The 22,409-nt window shown below is 37.6% G+C and overlaps 1 protein-coding gene across 2 annotated transcripts in view; it reads right to left on the bottom strand.

Moving 5' to 3' along the window:
• LOC134309788 (guanine nucleotide exchange factor VAV3) overlaps nucleotides 1–22,409 on the bottom strand; it is a 142,237-nt gene that overhangs the window by 60,455 nt on the left and 59,373 nt on the right. For both annotated transcript variants that reach the window (XM_062991102.1, XM_062991101.1), the window contains exons 3-4: nucleotides 3,282–3,340; nucleotides 1,685–1,750 (exon numbers count right to left, since the gene is read on the bottom strand). In XM_062991102.1, coding sequence (XP_062847172.1) covers nucleotides 1,685–1,750; nucleotides 3,282–3,340 — 125 coding nt within the window. The remainder of the gene's footprint in view (nucleotides 1–1,684; nucleotides 1,751–3,281; nucleotides 3,341–22,409) is intronic.

Below are 22,409 nucleotides of genomic sequence, written 5' to 3'. Positions count from 1 at the left end.
CATCACGTTCTCCTTGCTAATGCAAGACACTCCCTAGCTTACTAACCATATCATTCAACCTTCTCTCTCTTATTTTCTTTATTCATCAGCTCCTCAAAATACTCTTTCAACCTTCTAAGTACACTCACCTCATTTGTCAGCACATTACCATCAGCATCCTTATCATTCAAACTTGCTATATATTCTTCTAAGCTCTGCTCCTGCCAATTATTAAAATGTTTAAATACCACATTCCTCAAAGAAAGATTGCAAGGGATTTGCATATGTTTCCCTCTAAAACCCATGGTATCAAAACAATTAAAGGAATCTGCGCACCCCACTTTTTCCAGAGTTGGGTTCCATGAGGTTTCCTCAGAGCTTTCCACTTAGTAGGCCAGCCCCATATGGAGGAAGTGACCTGTCTGCTGAAGGCTTCCTTTTCCAGGGCCAGCAATACTTTCAGAACCTTCATGACCCTCAGCCAACTGAGGAAAAAAAGGCTGCTGTTTATGTCAAGGCTGATGGGTGCTATTCGCAAATGAGCTCAGCAGCTCTGGTCTAACAGGGGAGCTGAGTTAATTTCAGTTCAGGGTTCTGAGGACCTCATGCGAAACCAATATCCAACAAAAAAAAACCCTACAAACATCTTGAGTTAAATGTGGACAAAACTCTAGTACCCACTAGGGACGCTGCCCCTTTCCAGTACCCAAATCAGGTATGCATTACTGCTACTGCGACCCCTAAATATGGGAGCAGCTGAAAAATGTATATTGTTTAGATCTTGTGATCTACCCATGCAGGGTGACTCGATGACCACTGTCACTAAATGCAGAAAAAATACTGGATGTTGCACATGGTTGGTTTGATTTTAACACATGCTTTGAATCCTGTATTGATTTTTCTGCTGATGAAGTACAGAGGCTGGGTAACAGAAAACACAAAGTGGCCACAGTCGTGCTAAGACTGCAGGTAATAATAACCCGACCCTGTTATTTTAGTCAACATGAACTGTTATAACAACTCAAGATCAAAAACATAACACACACACACACACACAGTCATACTGGCACACCATCACTCTCACTTTTTAAGGGCCCTGATGGCCTCCAAAAGTCTTCATACATACATTTTGAAGCAAAGCAGAGGGCAGAGGTTGGGCAGTGCCCAGGGAGAAAGTGTGTGTGTGTGTGTGTGTGTGCATATGTCTATCTACTAATTTATGAACACCAGTGGTGTTGGATTGTGCAATATATAGGTTTGGGTAATTAGTAACAGTGGCATTTCTATAAAATGTTTTGTATCTCCTAAAATGAAACCCACTTTGTTGTCACAATTTTAGTCAGTGTTTTAGAAATAATGCATCAATCAGCAACAACCCTCCACAAAATAAAGGACACCTATTACAATAACTGTATTATGATACCAATATTAATACGTTTTACATTTCAGCACTGCAGGTCTGTCAGTGCTACATTGCAGTCTGTCCATTTCAGAAAAAAAACACGTAGGACACAGTTTTGCTGCTCTGAAATTTTTCCTAGGAGAGACTGGGTAAGTGAATGGATGAATGAAATGTCCTGGGTAAGTGGCATCTTGTTTAGGGTGTAGCTCCACATTGTGGCAAGTATTTCTGGGCAGCCAAATGACTGAAACACTGATCAGAAACAAAGTGGTTATTAAAAATAAATGAATCAATGATTCTTACTCTATTAGATCCTCCAGGTGATTGTAAATGTCCTCGTCTTCCACACTTTCTTCTGTGGGAAATGGCCTGAAGAGACACAGATGAGAGTTCATAAATAAATGATAATAATAATTGTATGATTTTCTCTACAAAAGCAGAACACCTTAAAGTGCCCCGATTTTAAATAAAACCTGTTTATCTAGATTTTTTTTTTTCTAGAGTAAAATCAATATAATTTTTTGTAAACAAAAAAGCAACAAAAAACTCACATTTAACATGAATTTAACATGCCCTTAGAGTCATGTGTGTTAAGGGGCTTGCTCAAGGGTCCAACAGAGGTGTGATTTGAATCCTCAACCTAATGATTGAAAACTTTGAGCCCTAAGTGTCTGTGTAGGTTCTCATTTACTCAGGTCTTAAGTGCCTGAGCTCTGAACTTCATTTTAGGTTTTTGAAGACATTTCACCTCTAATCCAAACGACTTCTAAACGCTGATAGGGAGTTCCAGGTCTTTAACTCTTAGTGGGATTGTCACTTTGGTCCCCAGAGTCGTTGACCTGCCTTTCCAACATGTGAGTCGTTAGAATCACAAGAGACAAAATATGACTCATTTAGGAGTTGTTACCCACCAACATGTGAGTCATTACGAAGGAATCTCAGGACTGCTTTATAAGTGGCTAACAATTGGTGTCATAAGTCACCATCTCTGTTCAAAGACGGTTGTTCTACTTCACACCATCTGTCTTCTTTGTCCAAAATATGAACATCTGTATCCTCAAAGGAGTGTCCCTTCTCCTTTAAGTGCAAACACATGGTCTTGTCCTTATGAGCTCCTATGTTGTGCGCCTGTGGAGTGGTTGAGTGGTTGTTTGGTATCTCCTATGTATAGATATGAGCACTCCTCATTGCATTGTACAGCATACACAGTGTTGCTCATATTGTGCCTTGGTGTTTTGTGCTGTCTTGGAGGGAATGCTCTTTGACCGGTGGTGTAGTCCTAACAACCCCAAGTTTGTGTTCCATTGGTTGGTGGGAGTCAAAGAGAAGGAACTGGTTTGTGTGTGTGGGTTTCTGGTAAGCCTCAATGTTGAGGCTTTCATCATCCTCAGTGAGCACAGCACAGTCCAGGAATGATAACTTTTCCTTAATATTCTCCCTGGTGAACCTGACGTTTCTGTCTATCGAGCTGATAGGAGGTTCAGTTTTACCAAATAACACTGGGTGCAAGAAAGAAATACCATGGATAGCGTGCCTATCCATAGCAGGGCTTTGGCCAGCTCCCACAGACATAGCCAATCATGTCTGTTTAGAGACCTAGTCAGCCAAGAGCAGTGGTGACATTTGAACCCAGATCTCAGTGGTGGTGGGCAAGTGTAATACCACTGCACCCCCTAAGTGCTTTTAATCATTCATTTATTTACTTATTTATTCTTTTTTAACAAATCAATCCATCCTAGTCGGGGTCCCAGTGAGTCTGAGATACATGCCACTGTAAACGTACTATTATTGTTACACTAATTTATAACTTGGCCCTTTTTATTTACATCATTTTGTTGTTGTTGTTGTTATTGACACACTGATCAAATTTGAGTTTAAGCTTCTTTTTGGTGGCACTTACCTGATTCCAGTTTGTAGTGCAATAGTCGTGTTTGAAAGCTTGGACAGTGCGTCGATCACCTGAAATGACAAAAGAGATGCACTTTCCTTAGTGGTTCAGTATAGACGAATACTCATAAAAGAACCCATAGTCCCCCCACTAACCTAATGATGTTTGGATGGTGAATAATTCTCAGTAATGGTAATAACATAATACAGTGTTTTGTTCTAGTATGAGGCTCTAGCAAGTGCAGAAGTTGTTTGAATTTTAGACCTTCGTGTTACTGCTAGGAGGAGAATGACAACCAAAAATATAAAGCCAACAGGGCCCTGTAATGAGAAAGTATTCACTAATAAAAGTTTGAAGACGAACACACATTGTGTCTCTAATTGTCTACTTAAAACAAGTGCCGACAGGGTATTTGTTCCTAATTAAGAGGCCAGTAAAAGTTATACAGGATTAAAAAAATCCCAACAACCTGCTACTCTCAGGCTTTATGCTGTCAGTGTAGTGGCAAATAGTGGTAATTGACTATCCTGAGCTAAGACCACATAGCAGACAAACAGGCTAAACTGACAGTCTGCGAGTCGCCATCAGACATCACCTACTACTTTTTGGTCCCAAACTATTGAGACTATGTCTGTTCACCATGCCATTTGTAAACCAAAACATTCTCAAAAAGAATGAGAAGAATACATTTTATTAACCTAATTATTCATCAAAATCATCGTAAGTGTCTAGGTGCATTTGTCTAACGGAAACCAGGAATAGTCCTTATGAGTATCTAGGTTTAAATGAACCAGCTCCTCCTGGATACAGTTATAAACATAAGCCATGTCCTAATAGTCGTGGAGAAGGAGTAGCCACAGTTTATGACAAAGACATAGGCCTCACTATAAAACAACTTCTATAACTCATTTGAAATGCTAGTTGGTGGCATCCTTGTTTGTCAGCAACTAGCATTTTTAGCTACCCAATTCTCAATTTGCTAAAATGTTTAAGCTGATTACTATTTATGAGCCCCCTGGTCCTTATTCAGAATTTCTTCAAGAATTTGCTGATTTTCTGATTAGTCCTATCAAGCAATATTATTTTCATAATATTCATATAATAATATTAAACTGTCACATAGCTATTAGAATTAACAACGGTGTCACCATCAGAGCTAGAACAGACAACTCAACACTTCATTCAAGATCATAACATTTTACTGTATGGGCTAGAAAAATACTGGATTCACACTCTCTTGGTTTAAATCCTATTTGACTGGCCATTCTTTGTCTATAATACTGCACCAATAATACCCTCAGGAAAACAACAAAGTGTCTGGGTTATCATTCTGATGGGCAAATAGTGATTTTAAAAAGTAAGTGCACCCCTTCTCTTTCCAAATGGATGTGCAGTATATAAACATGTAAAAGTATTAAGACACCCCTTCTAATAAATGAATTCATGTGTTTTAGTCACAACAATTGCTAACACATGTTACAAATTAATTATAGTGGAAACACTTTACAAATGACATTGGAATACTGCAGTATGCATGCAAACACTACAGTGGTGATAGGAACACTGCCATGTACATGAAAACATAGCAGGAAATGGGTGAGTGAATTGCCAAAAGTATTCACTCACCCATCCAAGTAATTATATTCAGGTGTTCCAATCACTTCCATGGCCACAGGTGTATAAAACCAAGCACCTAGGCATGCAGACTGATTCTACACACATTTGTGAAAGAATGGGTCGCTCTCAGGAGCTCAGTGAATTCCAGCATGGTACCGTGATCGGATGCCACCTGTGCAAGTCCAGTCGTGAAATTTCCTCGCTACTAAATATTCCACAGTCAACTGTCAGTGGTATTATGAAGTAAAGTGACAGACCGGGGTCAGAAGATGCTGAGGCGCATAGTGTGCAGAGGTCGCCAACTTTCTGCAAAGTCAAGCGCTACAGACCTCCAAACTTCATGTTGCCTTTAGATTAGCTCAAGAACAGTGTGTAGAGAGCTTCATGGACAATCCGATGGACGAGTCGGGGTTTGGCGGTTGCCAGAAGAACGCTATTTGTCTGACTGCATTGTGCCAAGTGTAAAGTTTGGTGGAGGGGAGATTATGGTGTGGGGTTGTTTTTCAGGAGTTGGGCGCAACCCCTTAGTTCCAGTGAAAGGAACTCTTAGAGCTTCAGCATAGCAAGAGATTTTGGACAATTTCATGCTCCCAACTTTGTGGGAACAGTTTGGGGATGGCCCCTTCCTGTTCCAACATAACTGCGCACCAGTGCACAAAGCAAGGTCCATAAAGACATGGATGAGCAAGTTTGGTGTGGAAGAACTTGACTGGCCTGCACAGAGTCCTGACCTCAACCCGACAGAACACCTTTGGGATGAATTAAAGTGGAGACTGCAAGTCAGGCCTTCTGGTCCAACATCAGTGTCTGACCTCACAAATGCACTTCTAGAAGAATGGTCAAAAATTCCCATAAACACACTCCTAAATCTTGTGGAAAGCCTTCCCAGAAGAGTTGAAGTTGTTATAGCTGCAAAGGGTGGGCCGACATCATATTAAACCCTATGGATTAAGAATGGGATGTCACTCAAGTTCATGTGCGTGTGAAGGCAGATGAGCGAATACTTTTGGCAATACAGTGTATGTCTTGTCCGCTCAACTTTTATTTGTTAATACAAATCCATTTCTGCACCTTGAGCCTGCAAAACATTCCAAAAAAGTTGTGATTGTCATTCCTTCTCACAACACTTAAAATAAATTTTGGCTGTTATTGTTATTTTGTCACATTCTTCCTGCAAACACACCTAAAGATATGCAACAGTAAGGAGTTGTCACAATTCTCCTTTGGGAACAGATCACGACTGTATCAACAAAAGTGATTTTTAGCTGATTACATTGCAAACAATTGAGGGTACCTTGATCAGGGGCACAACACTGATGATAGTGGGACTTTAATCAGCAACCTTTTGATCACTAGCCCATTACCTTAACTGCTGAGCCACCACTGCCATAAAACAAAATGATGGACCATACACACTGACACATGGTCATGCGGCAAAATGTGCCACAACATAACCATGCATCAGCCAGTCAGACCCTGAGATTCAGTCACAAGGGGGGAATTCCAGTTTTCTCTCAGCGGCTGTGGTCTGGTGCACCCATGGAAGGTGAGATATGTTGTCCAATTTTATCTGAAGTGTGATGTCTCTATATAACTAAAGCATTTTTAAATGAGTCATGTCCCACAAGCACATTATTCAAATGATGTATAAATCTGCAAAGAATAAAGAATCTGTATGTCGCTAAACCAAATTTAGTCCAGTTAGCCTAAATGCCAATGCTAGCAACACAAAAGATTAACATCTGCTGGCTTCTGCAAAATAAATGATTTAATATATACTGATGCAAATCAAGACTGTGATACTAAGATCTTACTTGTTGTATTGTGACCAATGGGAGTAGCAATAAGATTTTATGCTAAATAATGCCTAGTTCCACTTCACACTGCTGGAGCCGAAACTGCTAATTAGCTGAGTATCTGTTAACAAAATGCTAGTGTTAACATTATCTTATAAAATAAAATAAAAATGTGGCTTAAAAAATTATCCTCTAATGGAAGTTCCACTCATTGCACCTGGGTCTGTTCTGGTATTAGTAGCTACCTTATTACCTCTTTATTACTTGCAAGTATCTCAATTATTATGGTATTCTTTGAAGCAGGGTAGCATGATGGCAAGAAAGTCCTTGTTTTGATTCCCAGGTGCAGTGATCTGATCCTTTCTGTGTGGAGTTTGCATGTTCTCCCTGTGTCCACATGGGTTTCCTCTGAAAGCTCGAGTATCCTCCCACAGTCCAAAGACATGCAGTCAGGTAAACTGGAGATAAAAAAATTGTGTATGGGTGTGAGAGAGAGAGAGAGAGAGAGAGAGAGAGAAGGGGGGGGGGGGGGTGTTTGCCCTTTAATACCGTTTGGTTGCCCCTTATCACACTGGTTTATCTGTAAGAAAGTAACTGGAGATTCCAGAAGAGACAGTTGCACTTATTATCTTTAGCCAGGCCCAGCACGCATGCTAGGTTTCTAAAGGTTAATTTTAAAAGTCTGTTTCGAACAGATCTAATATACTATTTAGTACAGATGTATGTGAACCAAAGTGGTTAATGTTGAGTGTCATTTAAAGGAAGGAAGGAACACAAGGTAGAAAAAAGACAAGGAGGAAGGAGGAATGGCTTTTTGTGATTAATGAGCTTACACTCATAATCATTATAATAATTATGAACGAACAATGTTTATGATAGAAATAATACAAGACTAACGTGGTAACTGGAGTTAAAAGCAGTTAATAAGCGGCAGGCTGGTAAGAGGAAGAACTATCATCGGCAGTGACAGGAAATGAAAGAACTCGTGCAGGAAATGATTGTGTGTTGAAAACCCTGGTGACTTCACACACTTCCTGAGTCGAGAAAATGGTCTTATCATACCCTACACAAACTGACATGAACATGATACGACATGAACATGACATGAACAACAATAATAATAAAAAATAACAACAATAATGGTAATAATATTAATGTAAAGAGAGGAATAATAACATGAATAACAATGATAAAAGTGAAGATAAAAATATCAAATAATAATAATAAAATAATAAAAACAATATAATCAATAAAAATATTATAATTATTATAATAATAATAATAACAATAATAATAAAACAATAATAATACAATGATGAAATATAATATTAAAACTGTAATAATAATTAATAAAAACAATAGATAACAATACAAATGATAGAATAACAAAATATTCACTGAATCAGTAACCACTTTCTGAGGGTGCTCAGGTGGTGCAGCGGTACACTAAATCTGGGGGTCCAGGGTTTGAATCTTAGTGATGCTATCGACCAGTCGAGCATCTGCATAGTCATTATTGACTAATGTCTAAGAGGGAAGGGGTGACTGAAACAGGATGTCACCTCTCCAAGGCCATTACAGCTGCTTTGTCAACTCATAGGTTGTTGTAAAGTAAAAAATGTCTAGAGCTCGATTTTTTGGCCATGTGGTATAGTGAGACCAATGAAAAATACTCATGTCAGACAGTTTGCAGGCATTCATTTATTAAATTCACAAGACTTCTTTAAAGTAAGGGTGCATTGAAGCACAAAAACTAGTGAGGGTGCTGCACAGCAACCTAAGTCCTAGCTTTAATCCTGGTCTTTGTCAGTGTTCCTGTGTTCATGTGGGTTTTCTCCAAGTACACTGTTTTTGACCTTAAAAACATTTAAAAAGTGTATTGGCTGCTTCACAGTGCCACATCCATAAGTGAATGAAAAATCAGATAAGAGTTTAAGTCTTTAATGTCGAACACAGTCATGGACAATTTTGTATCTCCAGTTCACCTCACTTGCATGTCTTCGGACTATGAGAGGAAACCCACGCAGACACTAGGAGAACATGCAAACTCCGCACAGAAAGGACACGGGCCGCTCTATCTAGGAATCAAACCCAGGACCTACCCACTGAGCCACCTTGCCGCCCCGAACAGTAAAAAATGCATGAATACATCAACCTTGAAGTAAATCTGGACAAAACTAAAACCACTGATCTAAATAAATGCTTCTGCAAAAAGGAATGAGCAAACATAGATGAGGCTGCACCAATATTTCTGCTTTGATATCACACTACCAAACAAAAGTAAGACATGAGTAGTATATATCATACACTAACTGTCAAAATATGATTTATGACCCCTGATTTATGACCCCTCTGTGTATGACAGACTAGTTTGATTGACAGATCATTTTGACCGACAGGCCATGGTTCCTCACAGCCCCCCTCCCTCCCACCCCACACACCCCATTCTACTCACACTCACACACACACCCACCCACCCCAACCACAGACCCCCCAGTCCCACACACCTCTCCCTACCCCACCTCACAATCCTTGATTGGCAGGTAATGTTGACTGACAGAAATGGTGCCCCCACAGCCCCCCTCACCCTGCCCAACACACCCATCCTACCTACAGCCCCACCCACACGGCCCACCATGCATCCCTAGCACCCACACACCCATCCTACCTACAGCCCCACCCACACGGCCCACACACACACCCCACCCCACACACCCCACCCCAAACACAGACCCCTGTCCCACACACCTCTCCCTACCCCACCTCACAAACCTTGATTGGCAGGTAATGTTGACTGACAGAAATGGTGCCCCCACAGGCCACCTCACCCACCACACACCTCGTGGTTTAGCATCAAAAGTTTTTTACGTAGTCCCAATGTTGTGGCGATGTCTGTATATAGTGTTTAAGCATTCATACACTGGAATTCTTTGTAGGACAAAAAGCTTTTAAAAATGGCTACCGTATGTGTAAATCAGACACTTTTTAGATATTCAACAGTTACAACAAATGTTAGTTCCAGCGTTCGTGAAACCAATTTGGTTTTTGCACCAAGGAGAAAAAGATATGTCAAAGCATGTGGCAACGGTATTGTGACAACTTTAAGGAAGTTAAAATAAACTATTTGATTCTTGGGGGTTATGACGTTTGAACAAAGAGTGTCACAGCATACTCTGTTTTGTCTGTTAAAAGAAACATCAACACATTCACTTCCAGCCTCACTCCACCACCACTCAGACACAAAAGCAATTTAAGTTAGTGTCTTAAAGTAAGTATCATTTGATTAATGCTAACTAAATATAAAATAATATTTTTAATTAATGTATAATAAACAAATGAATGAGAAACTTTTAGTTCTTTACAATCCAACACAACATCATAAAAAACACATGACCCCCAACCCCTCCCACACACACACACACACAGCCCCCCCACCCCACTGTCACTTAGACACATAAGCAGTTTAAGTAGTTAGTGTCTTGAAGTAAGCATTATTTCAATTATGCTAACTAAATATAAAACTATATTAAAAAATAAAAATAGATAAAACAAGTAAATGTATAATGAAACAAACACATGAGAAAGTTTTCTTTTCAGTCCAACACAGGCACTGCCCACCCCATCCCTGTCTCACACACAAATGCATCATGAATAAGGCAAAGTTTAAGGCATAGTGCTGCTTTTTTAACATTAAACTATAGCCACCTTTCCTAAGACTCTAAAACTACATTTTCCTAAGACTGAAGACATTTTTTCACCAAGAGATTTTATTTTTTGTGAATGGCAAAATACATTAAGATAAGATGAGAAAAGATAAGACTTTATTGATCCCTTTAGGGAAATTAACTTGTTACAGCAGTATGAAGAGAGGAAAAAAAAAACGGAAAGAAATACAACTAAGTAAAAATATTGCACACATATTGTGTAGTTATTTACTCTAAAAATATCTAACAATAATATATACATTAGAAATATGCAAAATATTTTAGGTTATTGCACTTATTGTAAATAAATTACATATTGCACTTGTTGTTACACCATGAACATGTAAGATTGGGTATGAGTGAGATTATTATATATTATTATTGTAGTCCTGATGGCTGCTGGAATAAAGGACCTGTGGTAGTGCTCCTTCTTACACTGGGTGTGGAGGAGTCTGGTACTGAAGGAGCTTGTTAGGTCTCTTACAGACTCATGTAGTGGATGTGTGGTGATGTCCAGGATGGATGACAGCTTGGCTATCATCCTCCTTTCTCCCACCTCCTCTACAGGTTCTGGGATTTAGCAAGTGATTGCGCTGCCAAATTTAGTTTTATACAATGTGGATAAAGGTTCCACATACATTATCTTATTAGCTTATTAACCTATAGAACTACACACTAGAGAAATAATTAATCACAAATGAAAAAGTTACCAAATACATTTTCTATACATGTATAACACATGTATAACTTTATAATACACCTATAGCCATATTGCTAAACCACTGATCACATTTAAAACAATTACAACTTAAAATACAACTGAAATTTTGCTTGTTGCCCCAAAACTTTTCCAGTCTTTGTTCGAATGTGGATGATGCATCAGTCCTTCAGATCTACTGCATTCAAACTCTGGAGCCCAACTCTCTCCCACAATTTCTGTTCTGCTCTTCCATCTCTTTCTTCAAAGATCAACTAAAAACTTTCTTCTTTACAGCTCATTACTATTCTTCATCCATCTTTTACTGTTTTTATGTTTTCCTCTTCTTCATTATACCTATCATAAGTATCACCGAGTTTGTGAAAAGGTTATATAATTAGAGTTATCTAATATTATTATTATTGTTGTAGTATTTAAGATGTTTTTACTTGCTGTTTTTGCATTAAAGTAGTTAACTTGCTACACATTTGTACAGCGTTTTGTGTAAAAATCATATTATGTTAATCATTAAGCAGTTTCACACAAGGTTTTTTCCCCCGACTACACTTTCTTAAAGCGATGCAGCCATAAATTTCACATGTGGTTATCACCATTTGTTTGGGTCTAATCATGTTGTAAGAAGGTGTGATGAGTGATGCTAATGAGGTGGCAGGGTATGTTATACATTTACATAAGTCATTGTTTTTTGTTGTTGTTGTTTTCTTGGTACAGGAAAGATTCTTGTCCATTGTAATCACTAATGCTATAGAATGGGGCATAATATAAGGTTATAATTTATTCCTTTAACATAAGAGTACACATTTCCTGCATACATCAACATGAGAATCATTAATGCTGGCACAGTTATACTTTTAACTTTTAACATATTCTTCACAACTCAGCAGTAGTACAATCCAAAGTATGAAAGTCACACAGGATCACTTTTAAAGTGACAAAACTCTTAACTCAGTACATGCAGCACATGTTGTTTAATTATTCTAGTTAATTATTGTTCACTACATATACTAGGTTATAAATAATGCTGTGAAGTTTTTTGTTAAGTCCATTGCATTTGGGGTGCTCATTATTATTGTTTATAAATATTAAAAACTTAGATCTATAATCATCCATAGTATTACAGAATAGACACAGAATGTTGTAGAAGAAATGCCTTTAAGTTTAAATGTCTTAAAGAATTATTTAAATGTTTTTACATCAACCGATAAAGCTATAAGTTCTCGATGCAACTAAATACAAACCATTTTACAAACTGCCGTATGCAATAAAACCAAAGAAAAATAATTCGACAGTCAAGAAAGACAGGCCATATTCGTCAGATAAGGTCACTTTTGTGATCATACAAACTGATCGCAACTAAAGACACGCAAATTGCTAGGTAGGATGTCGGTGAACAAATAAACTTTAAAAAATTTATTGTTCATATAATTATGTATAGTTAGTAATTAACAAGACTGACTGATCTTGTAATTCTGACTTTGTAAAGCATCATCTATTGTTTTTAACCAAATAAGTTTATCATGTCTAGAAACTTGCTTGAAATAAAAAAGATTATGGTGAAATACATGATTGTAACTGTAAGATTAACAAAAAAAGAAAAGAAAAAAAGCATATTTACACCTCAAACTCAAGAAGGGAAATGTCTAAACATTCACTTATACTGTTCTGTTTACAAAACAGCTGTCAAACTTTGTTAGCTCAATAATATGACGCACAAGAGTTTAGTATTCTTCAAAAGAATGTAAAGACTCATTTCTCAAATTCATTTGTTGCTCGATATAATTTTTTTTTAGAAGTTGGAAGGTTTTCAATTTGGGCTCATCATTAAATATAACCGGTTTCTAAATAAAATGTGTTTGTATTGACACAATTAAAAATCCTATTTAATCGCAATACATAATGTATTAGTCCATAGATATGTTTTAAACTGTGTTGCGAGAAATAATAAAAATACTGCTCAGGCTAATTCTTGAAATTTTTTCTTGAAAAAAAAATTATATCGAACAACAAATGAAATTGAGAAACGAGTCTTTACATTATTTTGAAGAATACTAAACTCTTGTGCGTCATATTATTGAGCTAACAAAGTTTGACAGCTGTTTTGTAAACAGAACAGTATAAGTGAATGTTTAGACATTTCCCTTCTTGAGTTTGAGGTGTAAATATGCTTTTTTTCTTTTCTTTTTTTGTTAATCTTACAGTTACAATCATGTATTTCACCATAATCTTTTTTATTTCAAGCAAGATTCTAGACATGATAAACTTATTTGGTTAAAAACAATAGATGATGCTTTACAAAGTCAGAATTACAAGATCAGTCAGTCTTGTTAATTACTAACTATACATAATTATATGAACAATACATTTTTTAAAGTTTATTTGTTCACCGACATCCTACCTAGCAATTTGCGTGTCTTTAGTTGCGATCAGTTTGTATGATCACAAAAGTGACCTTATCTGACGAATATGGCCTGTCTTTCTTGACTGTCGAATTATTTTTCTTTGGTTTTATTGCATACGGCAGTTTGTAAAATGGTTTGTATTTAGTTGCATCGAGAACTTATAGCTTTATCGGTTGATGTAAAAACATTTAAATAATTCTTTAAGACATTTAAACTTAAAGGCATTTCTTCTACAACATTCTGTGTCTATTCTGTAATACTATGGATGATTATAGATATAAGTTTTTAATATTTATAAACAATAATAATGAGCACCCCAAATGCAATGGACTTAACAAAAAACTTCACAGCATTATTTATAACCTAGTATATGTAGTGAACAATAATTAACTAGAATAATTAAACAACATGTGCTGCATGTACTGAGTTAAGAGTTTTGTCACTTTAAAAGTGATCCTGTGTGACTTTCATACTTTGGATTGTACTACTGCTGAGTTGTGAAGAATATGTTAAAAGTTAAAAGTATAACTGTGCCAGCATTAATGATTCTCATGTTGATGTATGCAGGAAATGTGTACTCTTATGTTAAAGGAATAAATTATAACCTTATATTATGCCCCATTCTATAGCATTAGTGATTACAATGGACAAGAATCTTTCCTGTACCAAGAAAACAACAACAACAAAAAACAATGACTTATGTAAATGTATAACATACCCTGCCACCTCATTAGCATCACTCATCACACCTTCTTACAACATGATTAGACCCAAACAAATGGTGATAACCACATGTGAAATTTATGGCTGCATTGCTTTAAGAAAGTGTAGTTGGGGGAAAAAACCTTGTGTGAAACTGCTTAATGATTAACATAATATGATTTTTACACAAAACGCTGTACAAATGTGTAGCAAGTTAACTACTTTAATGCAAAAACAGCAAGTAAAAACATCTTAAATACTACAACAATAATAATAATATTAGATAACTCTAATTATATAACCTTTTCACAAACTCGGTGATACTTATGATAGGTATAATGAAGAAGAGGAAAACATAAAAACAGTAAAAGATGGATGAAGAATAGTAATGAGCTGTAAAGAAGAAAGTTTTTAGTTGATCTTTGAAGAAAGAGATGGAAGAGCAGAACAGAAATTGTGGGAGAGAGTTGGGCTCCAGAGTTTGAATGCAGTAGATCTGAAGGACTGATGCATCATCCACATTCGAACAAAGACTGGAAAAGTTTTGGGGCAACAAGCAAAATTTCAGTTGTATTTTAAGTTGTAATTGTTTTAAATGTGATCAGTGGTTTAGCAATATGGCTATAGGTGTATTATAAAGTTATACATGTGTTATACATGTATAGAAAATGTATTTGGTAACTTTTTCATTTGTGATTAATTATTTCTCTAGTGTGTAGTTCTATAGGTTAATAAGCTAATAAGATAATGTATGTGGAACCTTTATCCACATTGTATAAAACTAAATTTGGCAGCGCAATCACTTGCTAAATCCCAGAACCTGTAGAGGAGGTGGGAGAAAGGAGGATGATAGCCAAGCTGTCATCCATCCTGGACATCACCACACATCCACTACATGAGTCTGTAAGAGACCTAACAAGCTCCTTCAGTACCAGACTCCTCCACACCCAGTGTAAGAAGGAGCACTACCACAGGTCCTTTATTCCAGCAGCCATCAGGACTACAATAATAATATATAATAATCTCACTCATACCCAATCTTACATGTTCATGGTGTAACAACAAGTGCAATATGTAATTTATTTACAATAAGTGCAATAACCTAAAATATTTTGCATATTTCTAATGTATATATTATTGTTAGATATTTTTAGAGTAAATAACTACACAATATGTGTGCAATATTTTTACTTAGTTGTATTTCTTTCCGTTTTTTTTTTCTTCTCTTCATACTGCTGTAACAAGTTAATTTCCCTAAAGGGATCAATAAAGTCTTATCTTATCTACTTAAACTGCTTATGTGTCTAAGTGACAGTGGGGTGGGGGGGGCTGTGTGTGTGTGTGTGTGGGAGGGGTTGGGGGTCATGTGTTTTTTATGATGTTGTGTTGGACTGTAAAGAACTAAAAGTTTCTCATTCATTTGTTTATTATACATTAATTTAAAATATTATTTTATATTTAGTTAGCATTAATCAAATGATACTTACTGTAAGACACTAACTTAAATTGCTTTTGTGTCTGAGTGGTGGTGGAGTGAGGCTGGAAGTGAATGTGTTGATGTTTCTTTTAACAGACAAAACAGAGTATGCTGTGACACTCTTTGTTCAATCCACAAACGTCATAACCCCCAAGAATCAAATAGTTTATTTTAACTTCCTTAAAGTTGTCACAATACCGTTGCCACATGCTTTGACATATCTTTTTCTCCTTGGTGCAAAAACCAAATTGGTTTCACAAACGCTGGAACTAACATTTGTTGTAACTGTTGAATATCTAAAAAGTGTCTGATTTACACATACGGTAGCCATTTTTAAAAGCTTTTTGTCCTACAAAGAATTCCAGTGTATGAATGCTTAAACACTATATACAGACATCGCCACAACATTGGGACTACGTAAAAAACTTTTGATGTTAAAAATCTTTGCTAAACCACGAGGTGTGTGGTGGGTGAGGTGGCCTGTGGGGGCACCATTTCTGTCAGTCAACATTACCTGCCAATCAAGGTTTGTGAGGTGGGGTAGGGAGAGGTGTGTGGGGCAGGGGTCTGTGTTTGGGGTGGGGTGTGTGGGGTGGGGTGTGTGGGGTGGGCCGTGTGGGTGGGGCTGTAGGTAGGATGGGTGTGTGGGTGCTAGGGATGCATGGTGGGCCGTGTGGGTGGGGCTGTAGGTAGGATGGGTGTGTTGGGCATGGTGAGGGGGGCTGTGGGGGCACCATTTCTGTCAGTCAACATTACCTGCCAATCAAGGATTGTGAGGTGGGGTAGGGAGAGGTGTGTGGGACTGGGGGGTCTGTGGTTGGGGTGGGTGGGTGTGTGTGTGTGTGTGAGTGTGAGTAGAATGGGGTGTGTCGGGTAGGAGGGAGGGGGGCTGTGAGGAACCATGGCCTGTCGGTCAAAATGATCTGTCAATCAAACTAGTCTGTCATACACAGAGGGGTCATAAATCAGGGGTCATAAATCATATTTTGACAGTTAGTGTATGATATATACTACTGACATGGATTTACACAGTGAGAGGAATTTATAGGTTACAATGTACATGTTTAAAATAAATACAAGATGAACAGACTGGACAAAAATAACCTTTTTTATATTTTATAAACCCAGACACTCAAAGAAATCCTAACACAGACTGAAATGGAATGACCAGTAAGGGCTAAAAGTGCTAAGCCTTTGTTTTCAGGTGTAGTTTGGTTCCAGTCTTCAGAAAAGCTTGGATTCATTTATACTCTGTTACTAAGGGACTGGATATCCCCCTTTATTTCCTAATCTAAAACAGTCGTACCTTGTAACTCAACGTCCCCTAAACTCAAAATCTTTGAAACTCAACGCCCTTCATCGAGGAATTTGTATCCTTAAACTCAACGTTTCCCTTAAACTTAATGTGTTCATATTGTTTGAAAAAATATTTAATTTCAAATTAACAATGAACAGTGGCTTTGTTCAGCACTCGGCTTGAGCGGTGTGGTAATATCAGGGGTCACCAACCTTTTCAAGACCGAGAGCTACTTTAAGGGTACTGAATAATACGAAGGGCTACTTGTTTGATACAAACTTCCAGAATACCATAACGTTGCACGGTTCACCTTTAATGATATTATTATTATTATTATTATTATTAATATTCATATATATATATACAGTATATATATATATATATATATATATATATATATATATATATATATATATATATATATATATACAGTGTATATATATATATATATATATATATAAAGAGACTAGACTGTCTGATCATATGTTAATGATTCCTCAGAAAAACTTATTATCAACGATTTACCATGGTAGGAAACATATATTTCAACATGTAACATTATTTATCTCTATTAATCAAAATCTGTTTCAATATTTGAAAGATATTGTTGTGAATATCTTTCTTGACAGTTTTGTATGAATAAACACACGTAGCATTTTGATCAAAATCACACTTGAGATCTTTATAGATGTATTCATCTCCTTTATAAATTTTTGACAAATGTTTTTATACTTTATTGATACTTTAAAATTAATGGAAAATAAGCATTAAATTGACATTAATCCATCAATACGTTACAAGACTTGAATGGATTTATTTCTCTGCAATAAGTGCAGAGTAAATGTTTCCTAAGTTTTTCTGTTAGTTTGATGACGGTCCCTAACGCGTTAGATGACGTGAGAGCTTGATTAGCGGTTTCATTTTAATCTTTCTTTAAATAAATGTCATCTTAAAATTACCATAAGTATGTTGTAGTATGTTGCCTATTTTTATCTGTGTAAGAAATTATAAATAAAGTAGGTGTTAGGTGTTTTTTCAACTATTTCTATAGATCGGAATGGCAAATGTCAAACAAATGTTGCATATTAAACTTTACCGCAGTCAGATCCTGTCCTGTTTGTACTTATCACTACCTTTACAACATTTTAGAACAAATCATGTTTATTATCAGTTATGCACGATTTAAAAAAAGCTGTGATGTACAGGGAAGTTTTAGTAACACGCACTGAAGCGTCTCTCCACGTTCCTCTCAATCATTGTGAAAATATGAAGTTTTCTTTTGCTTTTCTTGTAGGTGTTTTCATTATTATTATTATTATTATTATTATTATTATTATTTCGGGGTAAAACCCGCAACTCGCTCAGTGTAGTAGCTGCGCATGCGTAGCTCGCTTGTCTCAGCGTTATGCGCACAAATATATATTTTTAGACGAAGCTCTAAAGTCACTATAGTACTATTTAAGAACATGCCCTGCGGGCGACTCACGTGGTCCCTGCGGGCGACCAGGTGCCCGCGGGCACCGTGTTGGTGACCCCTGGGTAATATGTCATCAAAGTGTGAATATGAGACGAATCTACATTTGTGTGGAATAACTATCAAATCCACTCTGAAAGAGTCCACATGTATCTGTGTTTAGCTGGATTTTCTTCCTGTTTCACTTTAAAAGTTGTGCTATAGCTCGGGGTTCTGAGAAATTATTTTAGTGTTTTTATATTATATTTGTGTTATTTTCAGTGCATAAGTGTCAAAAACAACCCCATTATTGTACATAAGCCTAAAATACATGCAATTTCATGGGACCATGAAACGCATTAACAAGTTTCCCATACATCCTTATGGAAAAAAATACCTTGACACTCAACGCCTTTAAAACTTGACGCCAGTCCCAGAACCAATTGATGTTGAGTTTCAAGGTACCACTGTATTTCCAATTCCCAATTGTAAATCCTGAAACTTGCACAACATGTAACCAGTCTGCGGCTGCTTCTTATCACCTGCCAGAGCTGAGTTTCCACACAGAGCCGTATACTGTAAAGAGAGCCACACTAGGCTTTATCCTTTCTTTTATTTTTATTTTAATAAACTCTGCAAGTAAATGCTTAACTTTACATCGAGTCTCCAGTGTTCAAGCTGGTAAAATGTTTCTGCAACATCTGTGCTCCTGAAATGAAGTTTGTCTATTGAGGAAGCAGCGCTGTCTTCTATAGTGTTCCGATACAGTATATTCTCCCACCAACTACAGGGGTTGGACAAAATAACTGAAACACCTGTCATTTTAGTGTGGGAGGTTTCATGGCTAAATTGGACCAGTCTGGTGGCCAATCTTCATTAATTGCACATTGCACCAGTAAGAGCAGAGTGTGAAGGTTCAATTAGCAGGGTAAGAGCACAGTTTTGCTCAAAATATTGCAATGCACACAACATTATGGGTGACATACCAGAGTTCAAAAGAGGACAAATTGTTGGTGCACGTCTTGCTGGCACATCTGTGACCAAGACAGCAAGTCTTTGTGATGTATCAAGAGCCACGGTATCCAGGGTAATGTCAGCATACCACCAAAAAGGACAAACCACATCCAACAGGATTAACTGTGGACGCAAGAGGAAGCTGTCTGAAAGGGATGTTCGGGTGCTAACCCGGATTGTATCCAAAAAACATAAAACCACGGCTGCCCAAATCACGGCAGAATTAAATGTGCACCTCAACTCTCCTGTTTCCACCAGAACTGTCCGTCGGGAGCTCCACAGGGTCAATATACACGGCCGGGCTGCTATAGCCAAACCTTTGGTCACTCGTTCAAATGCCAAACGTCGGTTTCAATGGTGCAAGGAGCGCAAATCTTGGGCTGTGGACAATGTGAAACATGTATTGTTCTCTGATGAGTCCACCTTTACTGTTTTCCCCACATCCAGGAGAGTTACGGTGTGGAGAAGCCCCAAAGAAGCGTACCACCCAGACTGTTGCATGCCCAGTGATGGTTTGGGCTGCCATATCATGGCATTCCCTTGGCCCAATACTTGTGCTAGATGGGCGCGTCACTGCCAAGGACTACCGAACCATTCTGGAGGACCATGTGCATCCAATGGTTCAAACATTGTATGTATCCTGAAGGCGGTGCCGTGTATCAGGATGACAATGCACCAATACACACAGCAAGACTGGTGAAAGATTGGTTTGATGAACATGAAAGTGAAGTTGAACATCTCCCATGGCCTGCACAGTCACCAGATCTAAATATTATTGAGCCACTTTGGGGTGTTTTGGAGAAGCGAGTCAGGAAACGTTTTCCTCCACCAGCATCACGTAGTGACCTGGCCACTATCCTGCAAGAAGAATGGCTTAAACTCCCTCTGACCACTGTGCAGGACTTGTATATGTCATTTCCAAGACGAATTGACGCTGTATTGGCCGCAAAAGGAGGCCCTACACCATACTAATAAATTATTGTGGTCTAAAACCAGGTGTTTCAGTTATTTTGTCCAACCCCTGTATATTAGCATGTGTGTTTTTCCATGGCAATTTTTACTTACTATAATTACTACAAACACACACATACACACACACACTTCCTCTTTATTAAACTATTAATAGTGTCAATTGTTAATGATAATCATGATAATCAGCAACCCAAATTTAATGACAGTATTTATTTATGTAATGTTTATCTGTGTAAAGACACATACCTGTCAAGTTTTGGATTTAAAAATAAGGGAAATTTTCCGCCGTGCGCTTCGAGCCGTCCCACCAGCCCAACCGAGGTTCAGTATCCCTTACATTTTAAGACAGGTTTACAAGAAATCTAAAATAACCACCTGTGAACCACTTACAAACTACAATTAGATTATCAGAATCTGATAGGCCTACCTTTGTTGACACTGAAATGCTGTGGACATTCCTACATAATGTAATTCTTATAATACAACCTAAATGAAAACACAAAAGGGAATTGAAGCACATTTATTTATTTGACATATTTTCAGCATATATACACATTGCTTGTCTTAAAGTGAAACACATTTTATTTTCTTCTCCTCTTTAGAAAGGTAAATTCGATGTCCCATTTCTCTAGATATTTACATGCAGTCTTTACTTTTTTGGCAGGAATGCCCTCTCTCTCCTTGCATCCATCCATCTCTCCCTGTTCCAGGTTTGTTCCCGCTGTCCGCACTAACCTCGCGAGAACTGCCACTTGCAGCAGCCTGGGTGGCAGTTCTCGCGAGGTTAGTGACATTTCAGTTTGGAGAGGCACAGGAATGTTTTTTAAAATTATAATATAATACGGGAAATTTACGGGAAAATACTAATACGGGAGGACGGCGGGAAAGAGGGGTAAAATACAGTAGTTTCCCGGCCAAAACGGGAGACTTGACAGGTATGAAAGACAGGAAGAAGTAAAAACATATAGATGTCTGCTAAATAGAGACAAAGACGTCACGGAAACAACAAGGAAATAATTTGGTTATACATGAGACACTAGAGCTGTCAGGTTGCTTTTCTTAAAGCAGCATCCAAATACAAAATCCCCTAATGAGCAAGTATTGAGTGACAAGAGCAAAAAAAGTTACAAGGTAGAAACCATAACGGGAACAAAAGCAAACCTCCTTGGAGCACTTATTAAATAAAAATAAATAAATAAACATAAAACAGATTTGTAGAAAACATTAAAAATTACACAATTTATTAGCATGAAATCATAATTCAGGAGCATTATATTAAAGCTTAATCAATAACAAGGTACAGTTGCCTCCTCAAACCAAGTATCAAGTAAGGAATTAGAAGACTTGACAACATTATGAGCCAAGCAAAATGCCTAATTCACAAAACACGATTTTTGCCCTGATTTTCACTTGCTGACAGGTCGCTGCTAGATGTGCCAGCTCTGATGTAAATCAGCGTTTGCTTGGGGCTCAAAAATCGGCTGTTGATCGCTACGTGTGAATTGTTCAATGACTCAATCCGAGTGGCTTGCCGATCACTCACATGATATAGTTTCTATCAGAATACATCAGCACATACACAAGCTTTACAGTATTTGTGACCTTATCGTCCACACCAAACCATAATACCAATGTTGCATTGCAAATAATATTTATTTACTTCAAACTGTCTCTGCAGAACAGACAATCCCTGCTGATCATGTAGCCCAATTCACTCCTTTACCCAGATTCATTTATTTTTCCTCCTTGCTTTTACGCTGCATATCAGGGCACAAACAACATGGGCTCTTGGGCTGGGTTCATGTACCGTCATGTGAAGACATCAGCATAATTCAATACAATTGACCAGGAGGAATGGGGCAAAACTGAACCCCAGTGGTGCAAAAAGCATTTTTTTCCTTCTTCATTCGAAAACCCGTCTAGAGTAGCACTCACTACTAAAATCCAAAGTGCTCTTGAAAAGAACATCAGCACAAGAACTGTTCATCAGG

The sequence above is a fragment of the Trichomycterus rosablanca genome, chromosome 3 (assembly GCF_030014385.1).
Source record: "Trichomycterus rosablanca isolate fTriRos1 chromosome 3, fTriRos1.hap1, whole genome shotgun sequence".
In the NCBI taxonomy this organism is placed as follows: domain Eukaryota; kingdom Metazoa; phylum Chordata; class Actinopteri; order Siluriformes; family Trichomycteridae; genus Trichomycterus; species Trichomycterus rosablanca.
The sequence above is the reverse complement of the archived record's forward strand: the minus strand, read 5'-3'. Positions and strand labels throughout refer to the sequence as shown.